The following is a 24,131-nucleotide window of genomic DNA, read 5'->3' as shown; positions in this document are numbered from 1 at the left end:
AACTGTTCCCAAAAGAGCATGATGATGATGGATGAATTAAAGAGCTCCTGAGATCAGTATCATATCTCTTTTTGTGTCAGTCTTTGTGTCATTAGTAACAACGAAAACTAATGCTATAGGGCCCTATGAAATGTAATTTAATAAAAATTTAATCTGTCTATAGAAACGGATACAGCTATTTAGCTGATGCTCCATTTATTATTCAGTTTTATCTAGCTCTTTTCACAAAGCATTGTAGTACTTGGATGAATGCTGACAAGATGCAGCACTGCAACACTGATGAGTGATTGAAGGTTTTTTGCTTGAGTTTGAAGGATTTGTGTTGTTCCCTCTAGTTTGAGTAAGAACACCCCTTAAAGGCTGGGCTTTTGTTTTGTAATGAATTTTTCTCCTTCTGAAATGGCACTTTAAAGAGCACTTGTCTAAAGTAATGATTGCTAGATGTACCTCTTACACAATAAACATTTCAAAACACACCCTCCATCTGGGTTCCATAAGCCTCGGTCTCTGCCTCTCAGAGGAAGTGCTGGATGAGAATCTTTTCTTCAGTTCTTTCTCAATGTTGTCACTCTCAGGAGCCCAGCTAATTTTAGCTTTTTTCCCTTTCTAGAGTAATGAAGCAGATCTCCTCATATTTCCTCTTTTGAGTTTAATTTGAGTGAATGCGGAACCAATATTGACACTATTAAGTCAATAATATACACTACCCTTTTAAAGTTTGTGGTCAATATCACAAATATGCAAATTTAAATGTCAAAGCTGCAATATTCTATAAGGATATTGCTTCAGAAAGTTAAAATTTGTTTACACCACAAAAAAAAAAAAATGTTCCGGACAAGCAACTGTTTTAATCGCTCAAGTGAATGACAAGGCTTAATGTCGAGCCCTGTATGAAGTCTTAATGGACCGCATTTCAGTCACCATTTCATATTGTCTGACAACAAAAACAGAAAAATATATAGATTAAACAATTTGATTGGGAATTTGGCTGTATTAAAATATATTATTTGAGCAAAAAGGGTAGCAGCAGAGAAGCAAACAAACTGCCGCATGATGTCATCTATCGACATTTAGTGACATATATATATATATATATATATGTGTGTGTATATATATATGTGTGTATATATGTATATGTGGCATTAAAAATAAAAAAAATTGGCATACAAAAAATTGGCATTAAAAAGCATTAAATTAGATTTGATGAAACCTGCAGAAACCCTGAATAAGATTTTTTTTTAAACTTTTTTTTTTTTTACTAAATTAATATTTTTAATCTGCAAGGATGCTAAATTAACCAAAATTGACAGTAAAGATATTTAAACTGCTACAAAAGATAATTTAAAATGTATTCAAAAAATTAATTGTAAAATATATTAAAATGGAAAAGTTATTTTAAATTGTAATAGAGTTGTCAAAAGTACCAACATTAGTACCAAGTCGGTACTGAAATTTTAAAAATGTGATGCTTTTAGAGCTGTTGAGCGGATTCGTAAACACTTCTGATTGGCCATTGTGTTCACGTGCTCAACAAATATGTCTGTGATTGGCTACAATGATCAACGCACGGGAGCATTTGAAAGAACACGGAAGTATTGGAATTTGAAACCGTTTTGAAAGCAGGTGTCTATCAATGGATTGGTCCTGGATCGACGCCTGCTTTCAAATGGTCCCGTGTGTATCTGTGTAAGCGCTCAGTGAAGAGTGTCATTGATGTCAATTTACAACATGTTTTTGAAGCGTTGATCATTGTAGCCAATCACAGACACGTACGATGAGCGCGTGAACACAATAGACAATCAGAGGTGATTACGAATCTGCTCAACAGTGCTCAAAGTGTCACATTTTTTTACATTTTAAAAATGTGATGCTTTGACAACTTTTGACAACTCTAAATTGTAAGATTATTTTACAACAATAAATGAAGCGTTGGTGATCATGACACTTATTTGAGAGAAACATTAAAAGTCTTACTGACCCCCAACATTTGAATGATAGTTTACTGTATATCATGTTAGGCTTAGAAATGGCTAACAGTGCTCCAGACTGCGCCTAAAACGGTCACGTTTGTGACTAAAATTAATTTGTATTAAATAAATATTAATTTGCGAGTGATATTTTTGCTGAGGTCGCCACTGACCATACAAATTCACACATTATGACTTTAAAATTTGCATGTTATTTGCGTGTTCTGTGACCAGTAGCCTATCACATAATTTGTTGTGTTGACGTAATTAAATGAGATGCTGCAATGTAAAAGTTTCACTGAGTTAGAGTGCCAAAATATGAATGGGTAGGGAAAAATATCACACACCAAACCAACGGCAAAGAACCAGCGCTGATAAAAGCTGACTGTGTTGTCACCTCGCGTCACCTGCGTTGGTGCAAAAAAGCTGCATTTGAACACACCGTTCTGCTCCTGCGTAAAGGAGACAACTCCCTATTTCTTCGTATTTGTCTATATTCGTCATTCAAAAGGGGAAACCAGCTCTGCAGTCTGCAGATACACACAATGCAGCTCGTACTTACTATTTTGAATATCAATCATGCTGATCACTTTCATTATTCCACTCCGCTCATGCTCATCAGAAAAATTCAAGGTCATAAAAAGTCTTCAGTACCTTAAATAGTATAACAAGAGTATTAATGATCATTTTAAGGCGTCTTATATTTTGTGGATGGAAAAACAAATCATGATACTCCCTCATGTGATTATTAACCTTAATTTTTATTAAATAAATGTGAGCGCTGCATATTTTAAATCCAAACGATGGTGCTGTTGCACGTTCTCAGGCTCTTGCAACAGTGCTTCAGAGCAGCTCACAATCTGATTTGTGCACATTTGTCAACCGATTGATTATGAACTAATGCTGATCAATTATGACAAAGTTTACTTTATATTGTTTATATTGGAATGTGTTGTAAATGTTTGTAACAATGTAATTTTTTTATCTTCCTCATCTGAACTTGAATGAGCAGCAAAAGTAAAGCACATACATTTCAAAATAAGAGTCCTGCTGCATTTTGGCCTGTTCTTAAATCAAAGTCAAGTATATCAATTTCCCCCATTTGTTGTTTGGTTACACAAACCAAATTTAATATATTTATAAATTTATTCCCATATATTTATTAGGGCTGTGTATCACCAACAATGTCACGATACGATATGCATCACGATACTAAAGCCACGATACGATACGTATCACGATATGGTTCAATTTAGAATTTAAATTTCTTTTGAGCAGAGTTTAGTAACAGTAATATGCGTTTATTGAATAACCAGTGTTATAACATGTCGTGATAACTGAAAAAACTATTTTGTTTTTGTCATTAAAAAAAACAATGATTTAAATTAAATATAAAAAAATTGTCACAAAAAAAGCTTAGAATGGCTCTTCCTTTTGCTTTTAAAGTCACTCCCTCAGTAACTGAATTGACAATTATAGTGACACTGAAGCATATCAACAAAGCTCAATGACTAATTTCACTTGCAACAGTAAGTTGACTGTAAGAAAACTAAGTTTGTTAATTATATCGGCTATAATAATGTCTATACTGCCTGTTTTTTTTCCATCTGTAAAAATGATTTTTTTGGATATCAACTCAAAATATGTTCTAGAACAACATACGTTTTTATTAACGTGGTCTACAAAATATGGGCTACATGAGTTTACAATACACACTTAACAATAAGGTTCATTTATTAAACATCAGATAATGTATTAACATGAACTAACCATGAGCAATAGCCTACATTTGTTACTGTATTAGCTCATCTTTGTTAATGTTAGTTAATAAAAGATACAGTTGTTGATTGTTTGTTCATGTTGGTTTACAGTGCATTAACTAATGTTAACAAGATTTAAATGATGCGATGTGACCGCAAAGGGCACTTTCACTTTCACGATCAAAGTGCACGCCACTGATAAGCATTGTAAATGTAGTATTACAGTATACACATACCAATTAAATGCACAGGTATCCTCTCGTGCGTCCTCCCCACTGGACGAGGCCAATATCATTTTCGTTTCGCTTTCAGATATATCTATTATATATGCCATCACTGCTTTTACCTTTCTAGATGTAATTACCGAAATCAAAACAGTCCATAAACTATATCCTCACGAAAACTTCAGTCAAGCCAGCTCGCGCGTCAACCTGAGATATCAGCCTCCAAACTTCTCGGTTTCTGAATGGACGGTTTGGCTTGATTGACAAACGCTAACGTTCGGGCATGATTTATATACCATCGACCTGTCCTAAAACGTTAGCACGCTTTGATCGATGATTTGGAGATCGCGTGTTTCTCCGTTCGAGAGCGCATTTCCTGTTCACATCCGCGACAAAACATTTGATTATTTACGAATGAAAGCTCACAGAAACGTGAATGTCTGCTTGCGTTGCTTGCTAGCGTCAATTGACGTCACGTGATTGGCTAGATTTAAAAGCAAGACAGACTCGATACGGCAGCTGCTGTATCGATACGCGCATCGTCAGGAGTTCATGACGATATATCGTTGTATCGATATTCTGAGCACAGCCCTAATATTTATATTTATTTTCATTTAATTCGAAGTAAACTCTTGTAGCTTCAGGAAGGAAAGACTAAGAACATTACCTGACATTATTTATTATTCAATATAAAGATTTTACTAGCATCAGGGTTATTATAGTTAACTAAAACCATTAAAACATTTTTTCATTGCTTGAAATAAATGTTAGTAAAGTTTAGTATACAAACTAAACAGACACGTTTAAAGACATCAAAAAAAAAAAAAAAAAAAATTAAAACTTAACGAAAAATGAAAGCAGAAAATATAAAAATCTAATCAGATTCAAAATATTAACAAAAACTCTAATAGTATTAAGTGAAAATAGTGACATTCATTTCCCAGAAAAATCACAAGATGAAAATGCTGAAACTGTAAAGGGGAGATATATAAACACAACAGGATGACTAAAAGTAAGTGATTTGTTAGAAATTAGTTACTCTTTATTTTAAGGCGCCCTTGTTACAATGTAATACAAATAAGTACTGAGTAATACTAACAGTATGTACTTTGGTTTAGGGTTAGTTGCTTGTAATTATACATAATTTAATATTATTAGAATAGTAAGTACATGTTAGATGTATAACAGGGACACTGTAAAATAAAGTTACCTACAGCTCTACAGCAGTGTAGGCATCAACACAATAAAAATGTAAAGTGTCTATGAATGAAGACAAAGTAACTTTGAAAGTAACATTAGTAAAGGTTGTTTAAACTCTTCAAGATTTGAGCTTAACTCATTCTTAATCAATAGAAAAACAACAACAACAACATCTTGTCTTTCTGAGCTCCAGAACATTCACTGATGTCTTGTTTGTCTCTGTCGTGGTTGTGACCTTTTGCCCTGTGTCTTTTCATCCTTATTATGGATTTGTCCCGTAATGCACTTACAGCAGACAAGAGGTAGGACCAGGACTTCCTTTGTATTTTGTCTGTCTGCCAGATTAAGAGGTGTTGATAAGGTTTGTCTGATGGACAGTCACAGAGAATAACTAGCATAACTAGATTTTATGTTTTATAAAGAGAAAGAGTGGTGCAAAAGTCTCAGCGATGATGCTTCTATTGGATGATTGCTAGGTGGTTCTAGCCAGAAGATCCCATCCCCAGAGTTCTATGATATTCTGGGTTTAGAGCTTAAGTGAATGTAGAAAAGCAGAAAAAATCATATATAACCGGAATAAATGTTATTTCACTTAATTAGCAGATTAACAAAACGAAAGAAAAAACTGTGACGACAACAAGTATACACTGAGTTCGGGTCATTTTTGTGACGCGCTCCAAAAACAAATTCATGTAAATGAAACCGAGATGGTAGAAACCGACTTAGAAGAAACCTAGAAACCTTTCCTTTCTTTTTACAAAAACACAATGTTTTGCTTTTATTGTGTGTACACAAGTAAAAGTAAACCCTTTACAGTTTCGAATGATGTACTGATCTTTCTCGTCTGTATGATCATAAATATTTTAGTAATCATGCAGACGCCTTACACGCACAACATATCATTGCTAACTTGACATCACAGCCTGTTCACTATCAAAATAAAATAGTCAACCAAACATATAAAAAATCTATTTTTGTAGTCCGTAGTACAAACTGTGCCTTTCAGCATGACCACCGACCCACTGTGGTACAATGCCTAGTTTATAATAAATAATTGTTTAGCATCCAAATACATTGTGAATATGGAAACATTTGGATTAGTGCCGAATGAGAGAGGTAGGTTAGTGAGCCCAACATCGGTTTTGGATTCAGTTTTGACTTAACATTTATATAACTACTTTTATTTTTCTTTCTTCTGTTCTAAATACCATTACATTTAAATGATTTGTTGTGGAGTGAGGGGAACTTAAATAGCCTATAGCTGTGTTTTATAATGTTTGCAAACATTTCACTTTATTTAGTGGTATTTTACATTTAATATAATAATAATAAATAATAATTTAATAATAATTTTATGCGTAGTGTGTGTATATATAATATATTTTTTTTATATATATTAATATATTTAATATACATATTATTATTATTATTTTATTTTTTATTTTTTTTAAACCATGGGGCAAACGTTTTCAAAAATATCTACAGTACTTAAGGGGATAATTCACCCAAAATGAAAATTCTGTCAACATATTACTCATCCTTTGTTTTTCCAAACTTGTATGAGTTTTTTTTTTCTTCTGAAGAGCACAAAAGAATATATTTTGAAGAATGGTGGTAACCAACAGTTGATAGATTTTCAATGAGGTCCATCAACTGTTTGGTTAATTGCGTTCTTCAAAATATCCTCTTTTGTGTTCAATATGGGTATCAGTGGCATTCAGTTCGATTCCGATTCACAAGATCTCAGTTCGATTAGATTCTCGGTTCTATCCAATTCTGAATTTGATTTGATTCAATGAATTCAATAATTCAATTTTCACTGGCTCCACCACAAAAAAAGTAATAAATGAATAAAATAGTTATTGTTTTTGTTGTTTTTGACCCATGTATCCTTGTATTGTAATAAATAAGGTTATGACACCCAATATTTTAGATACCAGTGAAATTTAACAATTCTCAATACCATTTTCGATACCACAGCTAAAACTACTAAATATTAATTTCAAAGAATATTAAAGACAAGTAAACAGTCAATAATAAAAAAGAACAAATAATTAAACTATAAGCAATAACACAAAAAAGTAAATACATCAGAACAAAGATACAAATGAAATAATCAGCGCTTTTAAAGTTTTTCAGATAGGTCTAACAGCAGTTCTCAGGTGCAGAAATTGAATCAAGTAATGAAATGTGAAATAACACTGCATATAATATTCACAGTACAAATTAAATAAAGGTTAATTCTTATTAAAGTTACAAAAACGTTATTCACTGAAGAGCAGGAGGTGATTTTCTCTTTGTCTTTTGTAGTTTGATTAACACTGAAAACAGACAGCAGCAGGAATATTAGGTTGCTGTCACTTTAAGACTAATGCATGAATCCAATAATGATATGCATGCGTTCTTTCTCTACTGCTTACTTAAGCCATAGTGTTCAGCAGAAGAAAGAAATTCATACAGGTTTAGAACAACTTGAGGGTGAGTAGGCTATATGATGACAGAATTTTCATGTTTAGGTGAACTAATTTTGGTGAATTTGGGTGAATTACTTATTAAACACTTTAACCGATAGTGTATTAACCAATCAAAATTCTTACGGTCTGTTAACTGGTTAATTATGAGTATCCTTTGAGTCATTTTGGATTTGAACGTGTTCAGGAAAAGGAAAGGCTTGTGGTTAAGGATCTTAGCTGACTGCAGGTTTGATCTAAGCGGCAGTCCAGGATCAAAAGGGATACTGAATTTGTTCCAGTTTTAGCACCATTTAGCCATTAAGCCACATTAACCCCTGTTTTCTCCTGGTTCAACTGTTACTTTGTCTTTTACAGTAACAAGAAACGTTGTGAGTAGGGAATCCTTCAAATCAATGCATTAGCTCTCCAGTCAGCTGCTGCTAGTACATAACTTCCTGAATGCTTGCTTATTTGAAAGTTAATGTGAACATAATGGATACTGACCTTGTGAGGGTCTTACACCTCATCTTAAGACTGAGAGTTAAGCTGACACCAATCCTGCTGAGCAGCCCAATGGCTTTTTACCGGATTTACAACTGTTTTTTCTTAGTCTTAGTGAAAGTCTACTTTACTTATCCATCACTCTAGCGCTCATAATTTAGAATGAGTTGAACATAAAGTCTTGCTGTGATTTGTTATTGTGTTTGGCTCAACGCAATAAAAGCACTGAATTTAAAACTCTTCATGAAAAACACTGATGCTGTTTTACTGATGGATTGACACTCGGCTTGAATTCTCTCTCGGCTTTGGCACAAGCGCCGGTTAAATACAGCGCCATCCAACATTAATACAGCGTTTTATTCCCATGCCACAGTCTGATTTAATGCTTTTGTCCACCTTCACATTTACTCTAAACTCTTCAGCAACTCTTTAAAAGTAAATTGAACAAAGAAATTCTGTAATAGCAGGTTCTATGAATAAACTATAATCTTGTGCTGTGGTATTTCCCAGGGTTTGTCATTACGTACTTTTGGAAACATTTAGGATGCCCTATATTTAGTCTCTGAGTTGTGGGCCAAAATGACAATTTATTCATAAATTGGTGAATAAATGACATCAGTTATTCCTGCAGTATTTTCGGCTGCTGGAATTTCCTCATGTTTTATGGGTCTAATGGCTGACTTGAGCTGGCAAGGCTTTATTTAGGCTTCCCTAAAACCGCAACCTTAAAGTCACAATTCGCAACCCAAAATTCAAGACGCTTTTTGCTCTAGCTGAGTGTTCCACTCAAGAGTATGGCAATGATGATAATTCATATCTTTACTGAAACACTGCTGTCTGATGAAGTAACTGAGGAATTTGGACATGGTGCAGTTCTGCAGGGGAATAAAGTTCAAAGGTCAAGGTGTTTCCATATGGGAATGAGATGCAAAATTAAGTTCTAGCCTGAGGTTAAAGGTCATGAGAGGGAGGCTTGGGGAACATCTGTCGGATTTCACAGAGGACCAGTTCAGTAGTCTCTCTCTCATTGATTAGTGGAAAAATCAGCTTGTGTTTGTAAAGTTATTTATGTAATGTTAGTCTGTAAGTGTGTGTACTTACTACAGATAGAGTGAATTTGCATTTTCATTCAGCCTGTCTGAACAGGCAAATGCACTCTATGTATGATTGTGTCCACATTTAGCCTCATGACATGGGACATTAGACTTTGGGCATGCAAAACATTTTATGGACGCTGCAACAGTCATAATATGACGTCACACTATGGAGTCTTTTATAAAACAAAAAACAAAAAAAAACAATTCAACATATAATACTTACAAAATGTAAATTGCAAATTCTTTTACTTCAGCTTGGCGTGACGCATCAATCTTTTATTGATCACACGTCTTCGGCTGGCCTATGAATATGGAACCCAGTAAAGACATCGTAAACACCTTTGATTGGCCATTGTGTTCACATGCTCATCAGATAGGCTGTGTCTGTGTTGGCTACAATGATCAACGCAAGGGAGCGTTTGAAAGCACACGGAAGTGTTTGAAAGTGTTTTGAAAGCAGGAGCGAGAGCATTTGAAAGCACAAGCAGGCATCTATCAGTGGTCCGGTCGGTACTTTTGTACAATTAAAACAGTGACATCTGCTGACGGACACTGTGCTGCGTTGTCACAGGAACATCCCAGCTGAAGATAATAAGAAAATTACGCCATTATGCCCTTTGCCAAGTGCATTCCAAATGGCTACACACGCGTGCCCTGCTCACATAGGAATGATCGCATAGGGATGATCACTTCCATTTGGAATTTGCCTCGTGAACTGTTCGGTACGAATACGCATACCGTTACACCCTAATATAATGTAATTATTTGTGAACAACAGTTATTATAAATATGACTTTGCTACTACCACAGTTTGCTATTGGAAAATACTATAATGGAAGCTCTCGTAGTACTGAGATTTTAACAGAAACGCATATTGCACTCGGCATGCATAGTTCATTGCATGTGAAAATCAGACTGTAGTTTTGTGAACAGGCCTTTATTCTGATGGCAGGACATGTTTGCATGTTTATTATGTTAATATTTCATCAGTCAAAAACACATTTGTGACCACAAAACCAGTCATAAGGGTGTTTTTTTTTTTTTTTTTTTTTTTTAATTGAGATTTATACATCATCTGAAAGCTGAATAAATAAGCTTTCCATTGATGTATTAATATTTGGCCGAGATACAACCATTTAAAATCTGGAATCTGAGCTTGCGAAAAAATCTAAATATTGAGAAAATGTCTTTAGAGTTGTCCAGATGATGTCCTTAGCAATGCATATCCATTCACAAAAATAAATTTGATATATTTATGGTAGGAAATTTACAAAATATCTTCATGGAACGTGATCTTTACTTAATTTCCTAATGATTTTTGGCATAAATGAAAAATCAGTAATTTTGACCCATACAATGTATTGTTGACTTGCAACAAATATACCCTTGCGACTCACATTTTGTAACTCTCAGAGTTGCCACAAAGGGTGCTACTACAGACATTAGTGTAAAGTGTCAGTTTTCTTTCTCGGTTCTTCTGTCATGAGTAACAGTAACAGTTTGAAGGATGTCTTGCTGAGCAAGATAGTTAAATGCTTGACATTTCTGTAGGTAGTTATCTGAATAATAACACATTTTTGTTTGTGTGTGTGTGTGCAGACACTCAATCAAACTGGACCACGGTCTCTCTCTGACAGACAGTGTGAATCATGGCTCTTCCTTTTAAGAAAGATCTGGAGAAGTATAAGGAGATCGATGAGGATGAGATTTTGGACAAGCTGTCAGAGGAGGAGCTCAAGCAACTGGAGAGTGCTCTAGATGAGATTGACCCAGAGGTGAGGCACACTTTTCTTCACACTTTCAAGTAGAGATGTTCTGATACCCCTTTTCCATTCCCGATACCGATTCCGATACCTGAGCTCAGGGTATCGGCCGATACCGAGTACCGATCCGATACCTGGGTGTGTATCTATATATATATATATATATATATATATATATATATATATATATATATATATATATATATATATATATATATATATATATATATATATATATATATATATATATATATATATATATATATATATATATATATATATATATATATATATATATATACTACTAGCCCTGTATGAATTGATAGAATTATTTATGGTGTGCTTCAGACTTATCCCTTAATAAAACAAGAACAAAAACATACAGTGAACTAGAGTATTTTTATTATCTGACGACATACATTTGTCAGTTATATTATTTATTTATTTTAAGTGAAAAAGAACTTCAAATGCAGCCACAAATCTAACACTGTAAACTGAAAAAGGTATATTAGTTTTACAATATAACTATAAAAACAGTGCAACAAATAAATCTAGGAATATAATTATATAAGAAAATAATCTCTTTAAAACTTGAAGTCCAGAAACAATTTTGTTAAATAAAAATCTCACGTTTTCGACGACTGACAGCAGCTGGTCATCCAGAACAATAAACCCGACAATTTTGTCGGTTATCTTTATTTGTCTTTTGAAAACTTTTCTCTTTGTTTGAATGAAGCTGGGACGCCTCATCCTTCTCCATCTTAAGCGCGTCAAACGCCCGAATCGCTCAATTCGCACCGCGTCATGTCAATTTGCGTCTTTGCATTGACTTAACATGTAAATCACTCGCGCTTATCGCTTCATTCGCGTCTGGTGTGAACAGCATTAGCCTTTATGTAACCATCGTGTTGCGCGGGGTGACGCGTCTTCAAATGCTTTATTAAGTTATTTGTGTTAAAGTTGCCAATACTTGTGCCACCCCTCGAAATTGCAGCATTGCATATGAGACATGTCGCCGTTTTACTGGTCTGAAACACTGCCAAAAAGCAGACACGCTAGCGCGTTTTCAATTCTCCGCTGCTCTAAACAGTGGTTGCTTGTGGCAACACAGCACAACTTCCTGTGTTTGCATTCTGAGCCGCGAAGAAGAATTGATTTCCGATTTGCTGCGTTAAGCAAAGATAGCGGGCACAACTAGGTATTGTTTAAGAAAATGGTATCGGATCGGTACGTGAGTTTAAATACTCGCCGATACCGATGCCAGAAATTTTTGTGGTATCGGTGGTATTTCCGATACTAGTATCGGAATCGGAACAACCCTACTTTCAAGTAGGGATGGGCATTTCAAGCAAAAATAATATTCGAAAATCGCTGGGAATTATTCGATTATTATTCGAAAATCGCACCCCTCCCCCACACAAACAGAGAGAGGGAGAGAAACCATTCACGCTTTCAATCTGTATGATATTGATAAACTGTTTAATTCATTGAAGAATATGCTGTCTTAACTCAAGCCATATAATGATTGTAATGTGCTAAAACATATTAATATGTTCGTTAATATAAGTGAAAGTAAAATCCGCACGGCCATTCATAACGGTGCGAAGCATAGCGAACGTTTTCAATTAATTCCTACGTTGAGCTTCCGTAGAAATAAACTGAAAACGCTCGCTCTCCGCCAGTGGACTATCAGTGTCGCTCGCTCGCAGCGTTCGCCTCGCTTTTGTCCAGTCCGGCACCTTATAGTGGACACGCACCATGAATGACCGAAGGGATTTTACTTTCACTTTCAAATTAGCGCCAATTCGAGAGTGGTGACAAGTGATGATACCGATGTTTTTCCTGAACACAGGCAACACCGACTATCGCAGCAAGCATTCCTCAAGCCATATTGATTTTAGGCTGCCCAAATGCGTTATATCATTGTGAACAGCCTGAATAACAGCACGTGTGTCGTGTGAACATTGATTTTAACGTCTCTGTTATATGCCACCGCCACGCTTGTCTATGTTCTGCTGTTGTCTAAGAGTTTATTGACAGCTTTTTAGGTGCGTTATCGGCAGGGCGCGCGCCACCCTCTGGTTACATGAACTTGTCACCATTGAAAACATGAGGATTTTTTTAAGACCACAATCGCACAACCTATTCGATATTCTATAATTAAATCAACTAATCGAATATTCGAAAATCGTGACGCATCCCTACTTTCAAGACAGTTTGACAGAATCTATCCAAGCGTTATTAATTGGCTTCTGTGCGGAAAACTTGTAATGTGGATCACAGTTTATATCTCGACAAGAGTAATTGTTTAAGTTTTTATGGGCATATTTTATGTACCAAACATAAACCAGCACTGTCTATGTGCGCATATTTCATCGCATCTTCTTCAATTTATATATATACGTAATAAATGGCACTGATACAGAGGTGTGTCTGATCATGAACGCTTTGATTATTCAGATATACAGAAGACAATAAATAACTTTGCCTTCATTCTTTCTATATTAAACTGATGTGTACCATTTGCTCAGAGTCTAGTGCTCGTAAACATAATGGAAATACTATTTTATTTTTTAAATGTTCTTATTAATTTTTCATATAGACCAGTAGCTCTGGAAACTCAGAATGATCATTCGTTGATAATTCTAAGAGTGATCGATATCAAAGCGTATTCGACGTATCAAGAATGATATCAAAACTTACTTTTTGGTAGTCTGATACAATTCTTAGGATTTATAGTTTTAAAAGTGCCCCCAACTCTTGGTCTGTGTTTTATTGGTTGTTGTCTCCCCTCTTCCCACCCTCTATACTCCCACTTTTCCACATTTGATTTCAGACATTTGATTGGTTTTAGCACCAGAAACTTTAGCAGAGGCAAAATTGTAAACTCACAGTCAGGTCAAACAAAATTTTTACAGGAACGAAAACGAAACCAGTGAAAATTGCAGGTTACTGTAGAACCGCTACTATTCAGGATTTTTTTTCTGATTTTTAAATGATTAATGCCTTGTTGTCAAAGTTAGTATTGTGGCTTTATGTATGGTCAGACTAGCATGTGTCTTTAAATTTTACCAAAATCAAGCTCAAATGGAGTATCCAGCAAATACCAGCAAATGTCAGAGATTTGAGTTTAGTAAAACAAGCAGAGACAGTCTCCAAAACGTGTGTAGTACTTAATTCACGATTGAGTCAGGTGGAGCTACTGTATGAGGTTTTGTCAACAGTTTGAGGATCCACTCGAGTCATGAGGTTTATTCAATTCAAGGTTTGGTATAAAGTATAGGCTAAAAAAAATAACATTATTAACTGGTATTTTTTTCTAATAAAACCATTTTTGGAATGATAATATTACAGAGGGAACGCAGAACAGAAACAGTAAAATGCTGATTCTGTTTGGAGTGAACCTATTGAATCGTTTTTAAGCCCTGCTCACAGTTGCTGTAAAAAGTACATTTCCTTGCATTTGTGTTGATATCTACATTGTTACAGCAGCTGATGGAGATATACCGGAATCTGATTACACTGCTTAAACAAAGGGATTAATGTTTTTCACCTCAAAATCTGTATGACTTTCTTTCTTTTTTTCTGTGGAACATAAAAGAAGATATTTTGATGAATGTTGGTAACAGTTTTGGTGACCATTGACTTCCATTGGGGAATAAAAAACACAGACATTTCTCAAAATATTTTTTATTCCACAGAAGAAAGATGAGGGTGAATAAATGATGACAGAATTCCCTTGAAGTACTTGTGGAAAAATGTGTGGAAAATCAGTCCTAAAGATGGGAATATAAATCATTTTGCATGTAGAGCAAAAAAAAACTTTATTTTTTTTTTATTTATTTATTTTTTTTAGAAAAACCAGACACAAACAATCACCTTGTCATTTCTGGTAAATCACCAATAACAATGGGATGATGTAATTCACAATAATGTTTTTGTGGTTATGGGTGTGGTCCTAGTTTGAACTGCAGTGATAAAGTGTTGAGAAATCAGTTTATCAAACTGGTGAAAATAAACATTTTTCAAACTCTGTAAATCTGCCTTTCTAGAGTTTCTGTTAAGACCTCTCATAAACATCTCTCTGTCTGTTTGTTTATGAGTAAACAGAGCTTAAGTTTGCTTCCAAACACAAGAGCTTCCTCTTAAACAAAAATATCTCAGCTGTTTTTTTCCTATTATGCAAACTTGAATGTGAAGCATATTTTATTGGAATGACCTGCTTTAATTTGTTAAAAATGTTCTTATTTAGAAAGTACATTAATGGAAATTTTTAAAAAGGTTTTTCCTGGAAAAGTGTTGTTTTTTTTTTTTTTTTTTGAATATCATTTTTTAATGCAATGCAAATGTTATTAATGCAAATGTTATTTTTTATTATGACTATTGTAAATTGTATTACTCTTGGGTTTGTCATGAATATAGCCTTTGATGCTGGGATGGTGTTAAATGTCAGACAGACAGACAGACAGACAGACAGACCAATTCTGACATTTTGTTCAGAAACATTCTGTTTCATAGTATAACTGGTACATCTGTTCTGAATCCATTACCCAGAATGCTCTGCTGCCAGCTGGACTCAGGCAGAAGGACCAGACCACAAAAACGGCCACCGGTCCATTTAACCGTGACAAACTCCTGCAGTATCTGGAGAAGGAGGCTATGGACCATAAAGACAGAGAAGATTTCATCCCCTTCACCGGAGAGAAGAAAGGTACCAGAATGAGACGAGACATGTTTGATATTAGCCTAGTTTTTGATACAGCAATAAACATTCCTTTATCAGAAATGCCACACATGGTATTTTCGTAAGGGTCCAGGTCTTGAAGATGAGCTGCATTAACTTTTTAGTAGTTTCTTAGAATTAATCAGTCAGAGTTTGTATGGCATGGCACAGTTGAATCTGTTTGATTTAAAGATCTGAATTTTAAAACAATAGTTCAATCAGTCATGGAAAAGTCTGTCATTTACTCATCCTCATGTCATTCCAGACCCTTATGACTTACTTTTGTGCGTGCCATGATAACCAATTACATTACATCCTAATCCTCATTTCATTTCTGTCAGTTGTGCAACAGTTTGCAGATATCATAGAAATGAATGGTGTAAACTCAAAAATTAATCAATCCAAAATGAATGTTTAATGGCATACAGGTTAAAGATTAGCCAAAATGATGTTGATTAAGTGATAAGCCATTTCCTCACAAAAGCAGTTTATTCAGTGTACTGAAGGCTCTTCTCCTTTGACATCCATTCAAAAATGACCTTTTTTCTCTTCCCCATTGTACTGCAGCTTTACGTTTATTTTTGCTACAGTAACATTGGAGGCTCGTCTTAAAGTGGCTCTAGTTGAGATACATTTATGGTGATTCTTGTCCTTTTGGAGCTTGACCATATACGTCACTGCCCTTTTTTGTTTATAGGGAAAAGAACAAGCCATACAGGTTTAGTGTGTAAATAAATGACAGATTTTTTTTTTTTTTTTGAGTAAACTGTTCCTGTAATGCTGGTTGATTTGCCTACTCTCTGAGTGGGTTTGTATTTTGAATGAGTACTTACTGTGTGACTGTTTAAAAAAAAGTGTATGTTATATAGTATTAATGTAATCTGGATGTACTACATTCATGATGTTATTGTCATGTGACCTCCCAGTTCACAACTCCTCTCCCATGGTCTCATGGGATAGTAAAGTGTCCGCTGGATGCACAGTTCAGAATATCAGCAGAATTTGTAGGCCATCTGGGTACTTTTTGCCTATTTTATGAAAACTGTGAATTCAGACAGACTACTCGTTTCACATACTGTTTTTCGCCTACTGTATTGTAAGGGAAGTAGGCATATTTACATCCAGCTATTGAGATGATTGGATAGGTGACCAGAAGGGGTTATTCTATGTTTCGTTTTGGCTCCATGTTGGTTGCTGATGTTTTGCTGAAGTTTTCAGAGCTTAGTTGTCATACTTGTCATTTGCTGCACAGAATGTGTGTGAAGGCCCTAATTTACTCAGGATGAAGTTATTTTTCCACCCACGCTGCTGAGAGCTGCGTTTAGATGAATATATAAATATGTACTGCGTGCTTTCCTCTCAGTAACAAAATAAACACACGCAACCAAAGTGACAGAAGTGAGAAAACAGCAGTTAAGAAAGCATCTCATCATAGTGATAGGAATATGTTTGCACTAGCTCTGCAATTCAGCACTCCAGTCTAGCACTTTAGACTGCTTTAAAACAGCAGCTTTACAGTATTAAACATGAAAAAACAGTGCCAGTGTCTTTCAATTAGAATTTCAGCTTCAGTTGGTTCTATAAATCAAGCAAACAGAAGAAATTAACCAGAGAAGATTTCCACGTCAAAGGCAGAGCCTCAGAGTACACCTACCTATTACAAAACACCACAGACCAATGAAAGTTCGAAGGTGTTTTGCTTTGGCAAGCTGTTTTGAACTCTCAAAACGAACTCCAAATGAAAGTTTTGTTTGAAATATCACACCAGTTCGTTCTTTGATTTCGCTTTGGAGTATATCAGGGGGGCTTGACCCTTCCATGTCCTCCTGCTGTGTGTGTGTTAGTGAGAGTGATGTATCAGCTCCTGTAGTGATTTAAATTCTGCTGTCTCTGCAGGTATGATTAATTAATACCGTCTGTTCTTACATAACCACACACACTGCAGCTCGGATGTCCCATATCTGTCTGTGCGGTTGTGGGATTGTCTGTGTGTATGTGTTGGCTTGGCATGTGAATGTTCCATCTAGTAAATACACAGTGATTTTTATCTACTGAAGTTGCTGAGACACACACTCATGCTCAGCTCCATGATGCAGATGGTCTTTGGAGGGACAGGATCTTTAATAATAAATGATAGCGTCTGATGGTAATGCTGCAAGTTTAGCTCTATCTGTGTGTGTGTGCATGTAGATTTAAGGCCTGTTCACACCAAGACGACTATTTGGTGCAACAGTTCAGTGCGATAAACATTTGAATTTGAATGAACGGCTGTTGAAGTATTAGTTCACTTCAGAATTCAAATTTCCTGATAATTTACTCACCCCCATGTCATCCAAGATGTTTGTCTTTCTTTCTTCAGCTGAAAAGAAATGGTTTTTGAGGAAAGTATTCCAGGATTTTTCTCATTATAGTAGACTTCAACGGCTACCAATGGGTTGAAGGTCCAAACTGCGAAACAATTGGTCATTTTCTAAAAAAAAAACTAAAAATGTATATAATTTTTAACCACAATTGCTCATCCTGCACTGCTAAGCGATGGGCCACGCATTATGTAATCGCATTGGCAAGGTCACGCGTGACGTAGGCAGAAGTACCGCGGTAGGGCGAAAAACTCCATCTCATTTTCTCCTCCAACTTGAAAATCGTCTGACATTGTTTTATTTATTTATTTTGTAAAGGTCATTTGACTAGTCTTTGCACGTTTGCTTTGTAAACACTTAGCACAGTACTTCCATCTACGTAACGCATGACCTTTCCACAGCATCACAGAGCTAGTGCAAGATGAGCATTTGTGGTTAAAAAGTATATTATTTTTATTTTGTTTTTGAAAATGACCGATCGTTTTGCTAGATAAGACTCTTATTCCTCTGCTGGGATCATGTAGAGCCCTTTGAAGCTGCACTGAAACTGCAGTTTGGACCTTCAACACATTTGGAGGCCATTGAAGTCAACTATATGGAGAAAAATCCTGGAATATTTTCCTCAAACCTTAATTTCTTTTTGACTTAAGAAAGACTTAAACATCTCGGATGACGTGGGGGTGAGTAAATTATCAGGAAATTTGAATTCTAAAGTGAACTAATCCTTCTGTTCAGATAAACAAGACATGACAGATTTTTAAGGAGAGGAGTTCTAATCTCTTTTCCATTACACTGCGAAGAAACCTGGCCAGCCAATAGCATTTGCGCTTTTGGTCACATGCCCACAGAGCCGCTGCTGTGACATCAAACTAAGTCTTGGTGGCACTCATGAGTATTTGCTAAGCGACAGTGAATAGCAGAGGAAGAATCCGGAACCGACTCTCCTTCTCCGTACTCTTGTATTTGGTGTTGATTGAAAAACACCATAGTGAATACAAAAGTATGAACGGCTGTTTAAAAGCATAGTCAAACTGTTTGACTTCTTCTCCGTTTTGTGTCTTGGAGTAACCAGGGTGTTTCTGCTTTCCTATAAACACCACCTACTGTCAGAGAGTGAATCTGCATTTTCATTCACACAAATCAAGTGTTAAAATGGGACTGAATTTTTGTGCAGAACATTCATGTGAATAGGCCTTTATTTGGCTGTAGATTTAAGTTTCCCCAAAAGTGAGCTTAGTCTGACCAAACCTCCCCTTAGGAGACATCCTCAATTGATTATAAATGTTTTTAATGTTAGTTTGTAGTTATTAATTAGCTTTATTTAATAAAAACACTACATTTCTATGGTATGTCCTGATTTAGATGTGCTGAAGGTCCTGTTGTGCCCTGCACAATTAAGTTGTTTGTTCTTGCTAGGTGTGCTCCAATCGATCAGTCACTGAATGGTTTGATGATCATTTCCTGTGACTCGACTGTTAATATCTTGGCAGATCACATAAACAGATCACATAAACTGATCACATTTTGACAAGATGTGAGCCTACTTTAAGAATTCATCATCACTTTCATGTCATCATGTGTGCGATTTTAGTTTCTGAGGTGTTGAAATAGTGTGTCAAATATATACAGCATGGAGAAATATTAACCTAATTCAGCTGTTATAAAAGATACACATGAGAGGTGTGGGGAATTTGGAAAGGTTGTGTAAAGAGGAACTAATATTAACAAAATCTGTGTTTTAAAATAATTTTAAACGTCTTATTTAGTTTAGTTTTACGTTTAGGTTTAGTTTTGTTTACTTTGTTGTCTGTTCGGCTTTCCTGAACATAAATTCATCTTTGACACTGGCATAGAAAATACATCTTAACAGACAATACTATACATTCACATATCACATAATAAAAAACATGGAACACACATTTGTCCCCATAAAAAAAATCCTTCTAATTCTATGATGACAAACAGGTTCAGCAGAAGATCAGTATTTCAGCAGAAAGCCCCACAGAACTCCATAAATGGGTTAGTACTGAGCAAACTGGTATTTACCTTGCCTGGAAAATCCAGCCTCACCGCTGTACCAGCGGATGAGTCTGGTCGGCCATTGAATCAATTCGATTTCTAGGGCGGAGCAAATCCGAGCAAACAGGAAGCGGAGTAAACCAATCAGAGAAGGACGGATATGATGTTAGCAAAGCGACAAGAGAGTCAACAGTGAAAAGTAAATAATTAATGTGTTTTTGGTCACTTAAAACTGAATTCACGGATGAATAGAACAAACTCTCGGATCTCGCGTGCGCAATCTTTGTTGATATTGAAGGAACTTTTGCCGCACTAGAGTGACGCTGTTTGCGTCACTGAAATAAACGAATCTGATTGCACCGTACGGTTTGGAGTTGACTCGAATCGCGACAGAGGGCGAACTGACCAGACTGATGTATCTTGTAGAAGATATATCAGTCTAGCCTTGCTAGGCAAGTATTTACCTATGATTCGTATGAGAAATGTTTTCCTGAACACTTTACAGCCATTTTCACATACAAGAATCCATGATGTTAATGACTCTATTGGTCACCTGTGGTCATTCTCATCAGATTTTAGTATATTTAGCTTTATTAACGCTGAGAATGTTTCCAGCCATTCTCTGGACTGTCAGGAAAGTAAAACTCTACAGGAAATGATCTAAAGATCTTTAAAGTATGTCTAATGTTTCCCTGGCATGAGCTGCTCGTCTGTTAAATCCATCATCTTAAATGGGTTTAATATCATATTTCTCGCATACGCATACACACGCGCACACACACACACACACACACACACACATCAGTTTAGCCATTGCAATGGTTTAATACACTCCAGTTTTAGCATTAGTGTGTACTCACACATTAGTGTGAGTAGTGTGTATATTAGTTTTCTCACTTCACAGTGAGTAATGCTGATTCATATTAGTTATTTACAGCTCAAACCTGTGAAAATTACACACACGTTGTATTTCCCACACACCCTTGTCCTGTTAGTCACGGTTAATTTGCATTTTGTAATGTTTTTAGGTCACTGAATGCTCATTAATTCAAGTGTCTATATAATAATTTGTTACATTTATATAGCACTCTTCCTGCACTCAAAGCGCTTTACATATGGAAAGGGAGAATCTCCTCAATCACCACCAATGTGCAGCATCCACCCGGATTATGCGACAGCAGCCGTTTTGCTCCAGAACGCCCACCACACACTAGCTTATTGGTGGAGAGCATGTAGTAATGTCAATCAGTGTTTATATGGGGATGATTAGGAGGCCATGATGATGGATAGAGGGCACTGGGATTTTTAGTGACCACAGAGAGTCTGGCCCTTAATTTTGAAGTCTCATTCGAAGGATCGATACAGTAGAAACGCAACCAGTTTCTTTAGTACACTTAAGCCACCTGTTCATTGTCCGCCACCTTTATGGTTGTTGCAGTTCACCCCCAACAGCAGTTGAACACTCAATTTGTTGTAGGGGTGCATGTATAACATATACAGTAACGTATATCTTCCGCTTGTTGGTGCACTAAATGAAGAGGTACCCATATAGAGCAAATGACCACCAATACTAATATGGCTGCACAAGGCTACAGTGTTGGAGTAAATTATTTCTGACTCTTCTATTCATAATCCAATCTTTAAAGTTAGCAGCAGAAAATAAGTTTGACAAAATCAAAAGCAACACTAAAGACTTAAGTCTAAAATTGTATTAATTTTTCACTGTATTTTTTTTAATCAAGTAAATGCAGCCTTGGTGAGCATAATATTTATTTATTTTATTTTTATAATAAAAACTTAACCTTAAACTTTTATAGTGGTAGTGTATATTGGATTATTGAACACACTTTTAATTCAATATTCATTTAATTCTTAAAGTTGTCCTTTTTAACCGCTCAAATTTTATATCTGCACTTAAGACTTTTTTTATACTGATAAAATACTGATTAAATGGTTTTTGTAATATGTTGAGTCTTTTTCACCTTGTAACTGCATACAATTGTATAAAATTGAGTTGAACAAGTGTTTTCACAACTTCTAGTTTAGGATTTGTGAGACTGGAATTTAAGTGTTTGTTCAATCGTAATGTCTGAGAACAAATGAGGAAACAGGAAGTGCTGGAATTCCTCTGGGATGAAGTCTAAATGGCCCTTAGCAACAGAGAGGGAATTTGAGAGATACGCAGCACTTGGCAGAGATGCCTATCTCTTTCTTTATATTGTATGTTTCCAGGGTAATGCACATGACACTCAAATAGTTTGTTGCTGAAGCGTCATGGGATCCATCTCGGTGGGCAGATCTGTTACTTGACTGATAGTGAGTTAGTACAATGGAAAACTTGACTCCATGGATTTGTTGATGCCCATATGTCTTCTCTCTGATTTCCTCTGTTTGCTCTCCTGCCCTGCTGGAGCCTTCAGTGTACAGCTGACTGTGACATAGCCTAAGCAGAAAGACTCGTCTGTACTGGTCCACAGGGGAGGACACTGTGATTGGGTCGGAAAAGGACAGGAAGTAGTTTGGGAGGTAGAGGTCAGCCAAGATCAGCTCAGCGGCACAGCTGAGCCCAAGAGACCCACTGTGATGGGCTGAGCTCCTCTCTTCTGGTTCTGACTGGTTTTGTGCTGCAGGCTTTTCTCTGCACCACAGTGGTTTACATGAACAGAAAACAACCACTAAATAAAGGGCTTAAATAAAGCGTTCCCTCTTTTCTCTGTGTGAGGTCTGCTTAACAAAGATGCCCCTTCAGATCCAGTACAGAACTGCTCTGTTCATATCTGGCCTTCAGATTCAAATTTTTGTTCATTTTCTGACCAGTTTAGTATAAACCAAAACTCTAAGTTTTAAACTTAGCGTTTTGGATTTAAACTGTAGAAAGTGTTACGAATGCACACACATTTAGATATAATATATATGTCAAGAAGATTCTTGTATAGATTCTTCATTGGTTGTTTGTACTGATCAAACCAGCTGTAGGCTGACATAGATCTGTTTAGAAGGAATACAGTTTCCGCATAAGCAGATGAACAACCAGATGCATTTACAGATAGTTATCCAATCTTGAAAAACACTTGAAGTGTCCAAGTGTAAATACCCCCATGTTGCTGTTGTTTTGGAAACATTTATGCGGAGGACATTATTGCATCCCATAGCCTCTGAGATAAGTGATTTCTTCTGTAATCGCAGAAATATTAATAAATATCCTGACGCATCCAAGCTTTATAATGGCAGTGATCGGGATCAGTGAGTATGAGCTGAAGAAAGTGCTTACATCCACATCCATCCATCAAAAATATGTGCTCCACACGGCTCCGGGGGGGGGTTAATAAAGGCCTTCTGAGGCGAAGCTATGTGTTTGTGTAAAAAATATCCATATTTAAACAAGTTATGGAGTAAAATATGTAGCTTCCGCCAGACTGCCTTCCGTATTGATGTTAGGAAGAAAGTGTAAACTGGTGTCACGTTACTGTTCGTTTTTACAAATGTTTTTGATAAAGTCTCTTATGCTCACCAATGCTGCATTTCTTTTATCAAAAAACAGTAAAAACAGTAATATTGTAAACTCATACAATTTAAAGTAACTTTTCTGTTTTAATATATTTTTAAATGTAATTTTATTCCTGTGATGCAAAGCTGAATTTTCAGCATCATTTCGCCCTTCTTCAGTGTCACATCATGGTCCTTTAGAAATCATTCTAATATGCTGATTTAATGCTCATAAGATGCATTTCTTATTGTTTTCAATGTATTTTTGTGATACCGGGATACATGATACAACCTTTTTTTTTCTTTAATGGATTTGATGAATAGAAAAGTCAAAAGAACATTTTTCGGTAACACTTTACACAGCAAAATCTCCAGAGTTAAATCAACTCTGCTCAGAGTACATATGGTCCTTCTCTAAATTGTGTTAAAATAACACTAAAGCAGAGTTAAATTAATGAGATAATTAAGCAATTAATTAAGTGATGATTGTGCATTAGTGATAAACAACTGCTGTTAACAAGCAGAATCACTGAAGAAAAGAGAAACACAAGAACTACAGCTGACTTCAGTCACAGCCT

General features: G+C 35.8%; 1 protein-coding gene across 1 annotated transcript in view; it reads left to right on the top strand.

Moving 5' to 3' along the window:
* Window positions 1-24,131, top strand: part of tmod2 (tropomodulin 2) — a 46,156-nt gene that overhangs the window by 1,076 nt on the left and 20,949 nt on the right. Inside the window, exons 2-3 of the mRNA XM_048167753.1 lie at window positions 10,802-10,977; window positions 15,520-15,676. Of these exons, the coding sequence (XP_048023710.1) occupies window positions 10,852-10,977; window positions 15,520-15,676 (283 nt within the window). The 5' untranslated portion in view covers window positions 10,802-10,851. The remainder of the gene's footprint in view (window positions 1-10,801; window positions 10,978-15,519; window positions 15,677-24,131) is intronic.

The sequence above is a fragment of the Megalobrama amblycephala genome, linkage group LG19 (genome assembly GCF_018812025.1).
Source record: "Megalobrama amblycephala isolate DHTTF-2021 linkage group LG19, ASM1881202v1, whole genome shotgun sequence".
In the NCBI taxonomy this organism is placed as follows: domain Eukaryota; kingdom Metazoa; phylum Chordata; class Actinopteri; order Cypriniformes; family Xenocyprididae; genus Megalobrama; species Megalobrama amblycephala.
The sequence above is the reverse complement of the archived record's forward strand: the minus strand, read 5'-3'. Positions and strand labels throughout refer to the sequence as shown.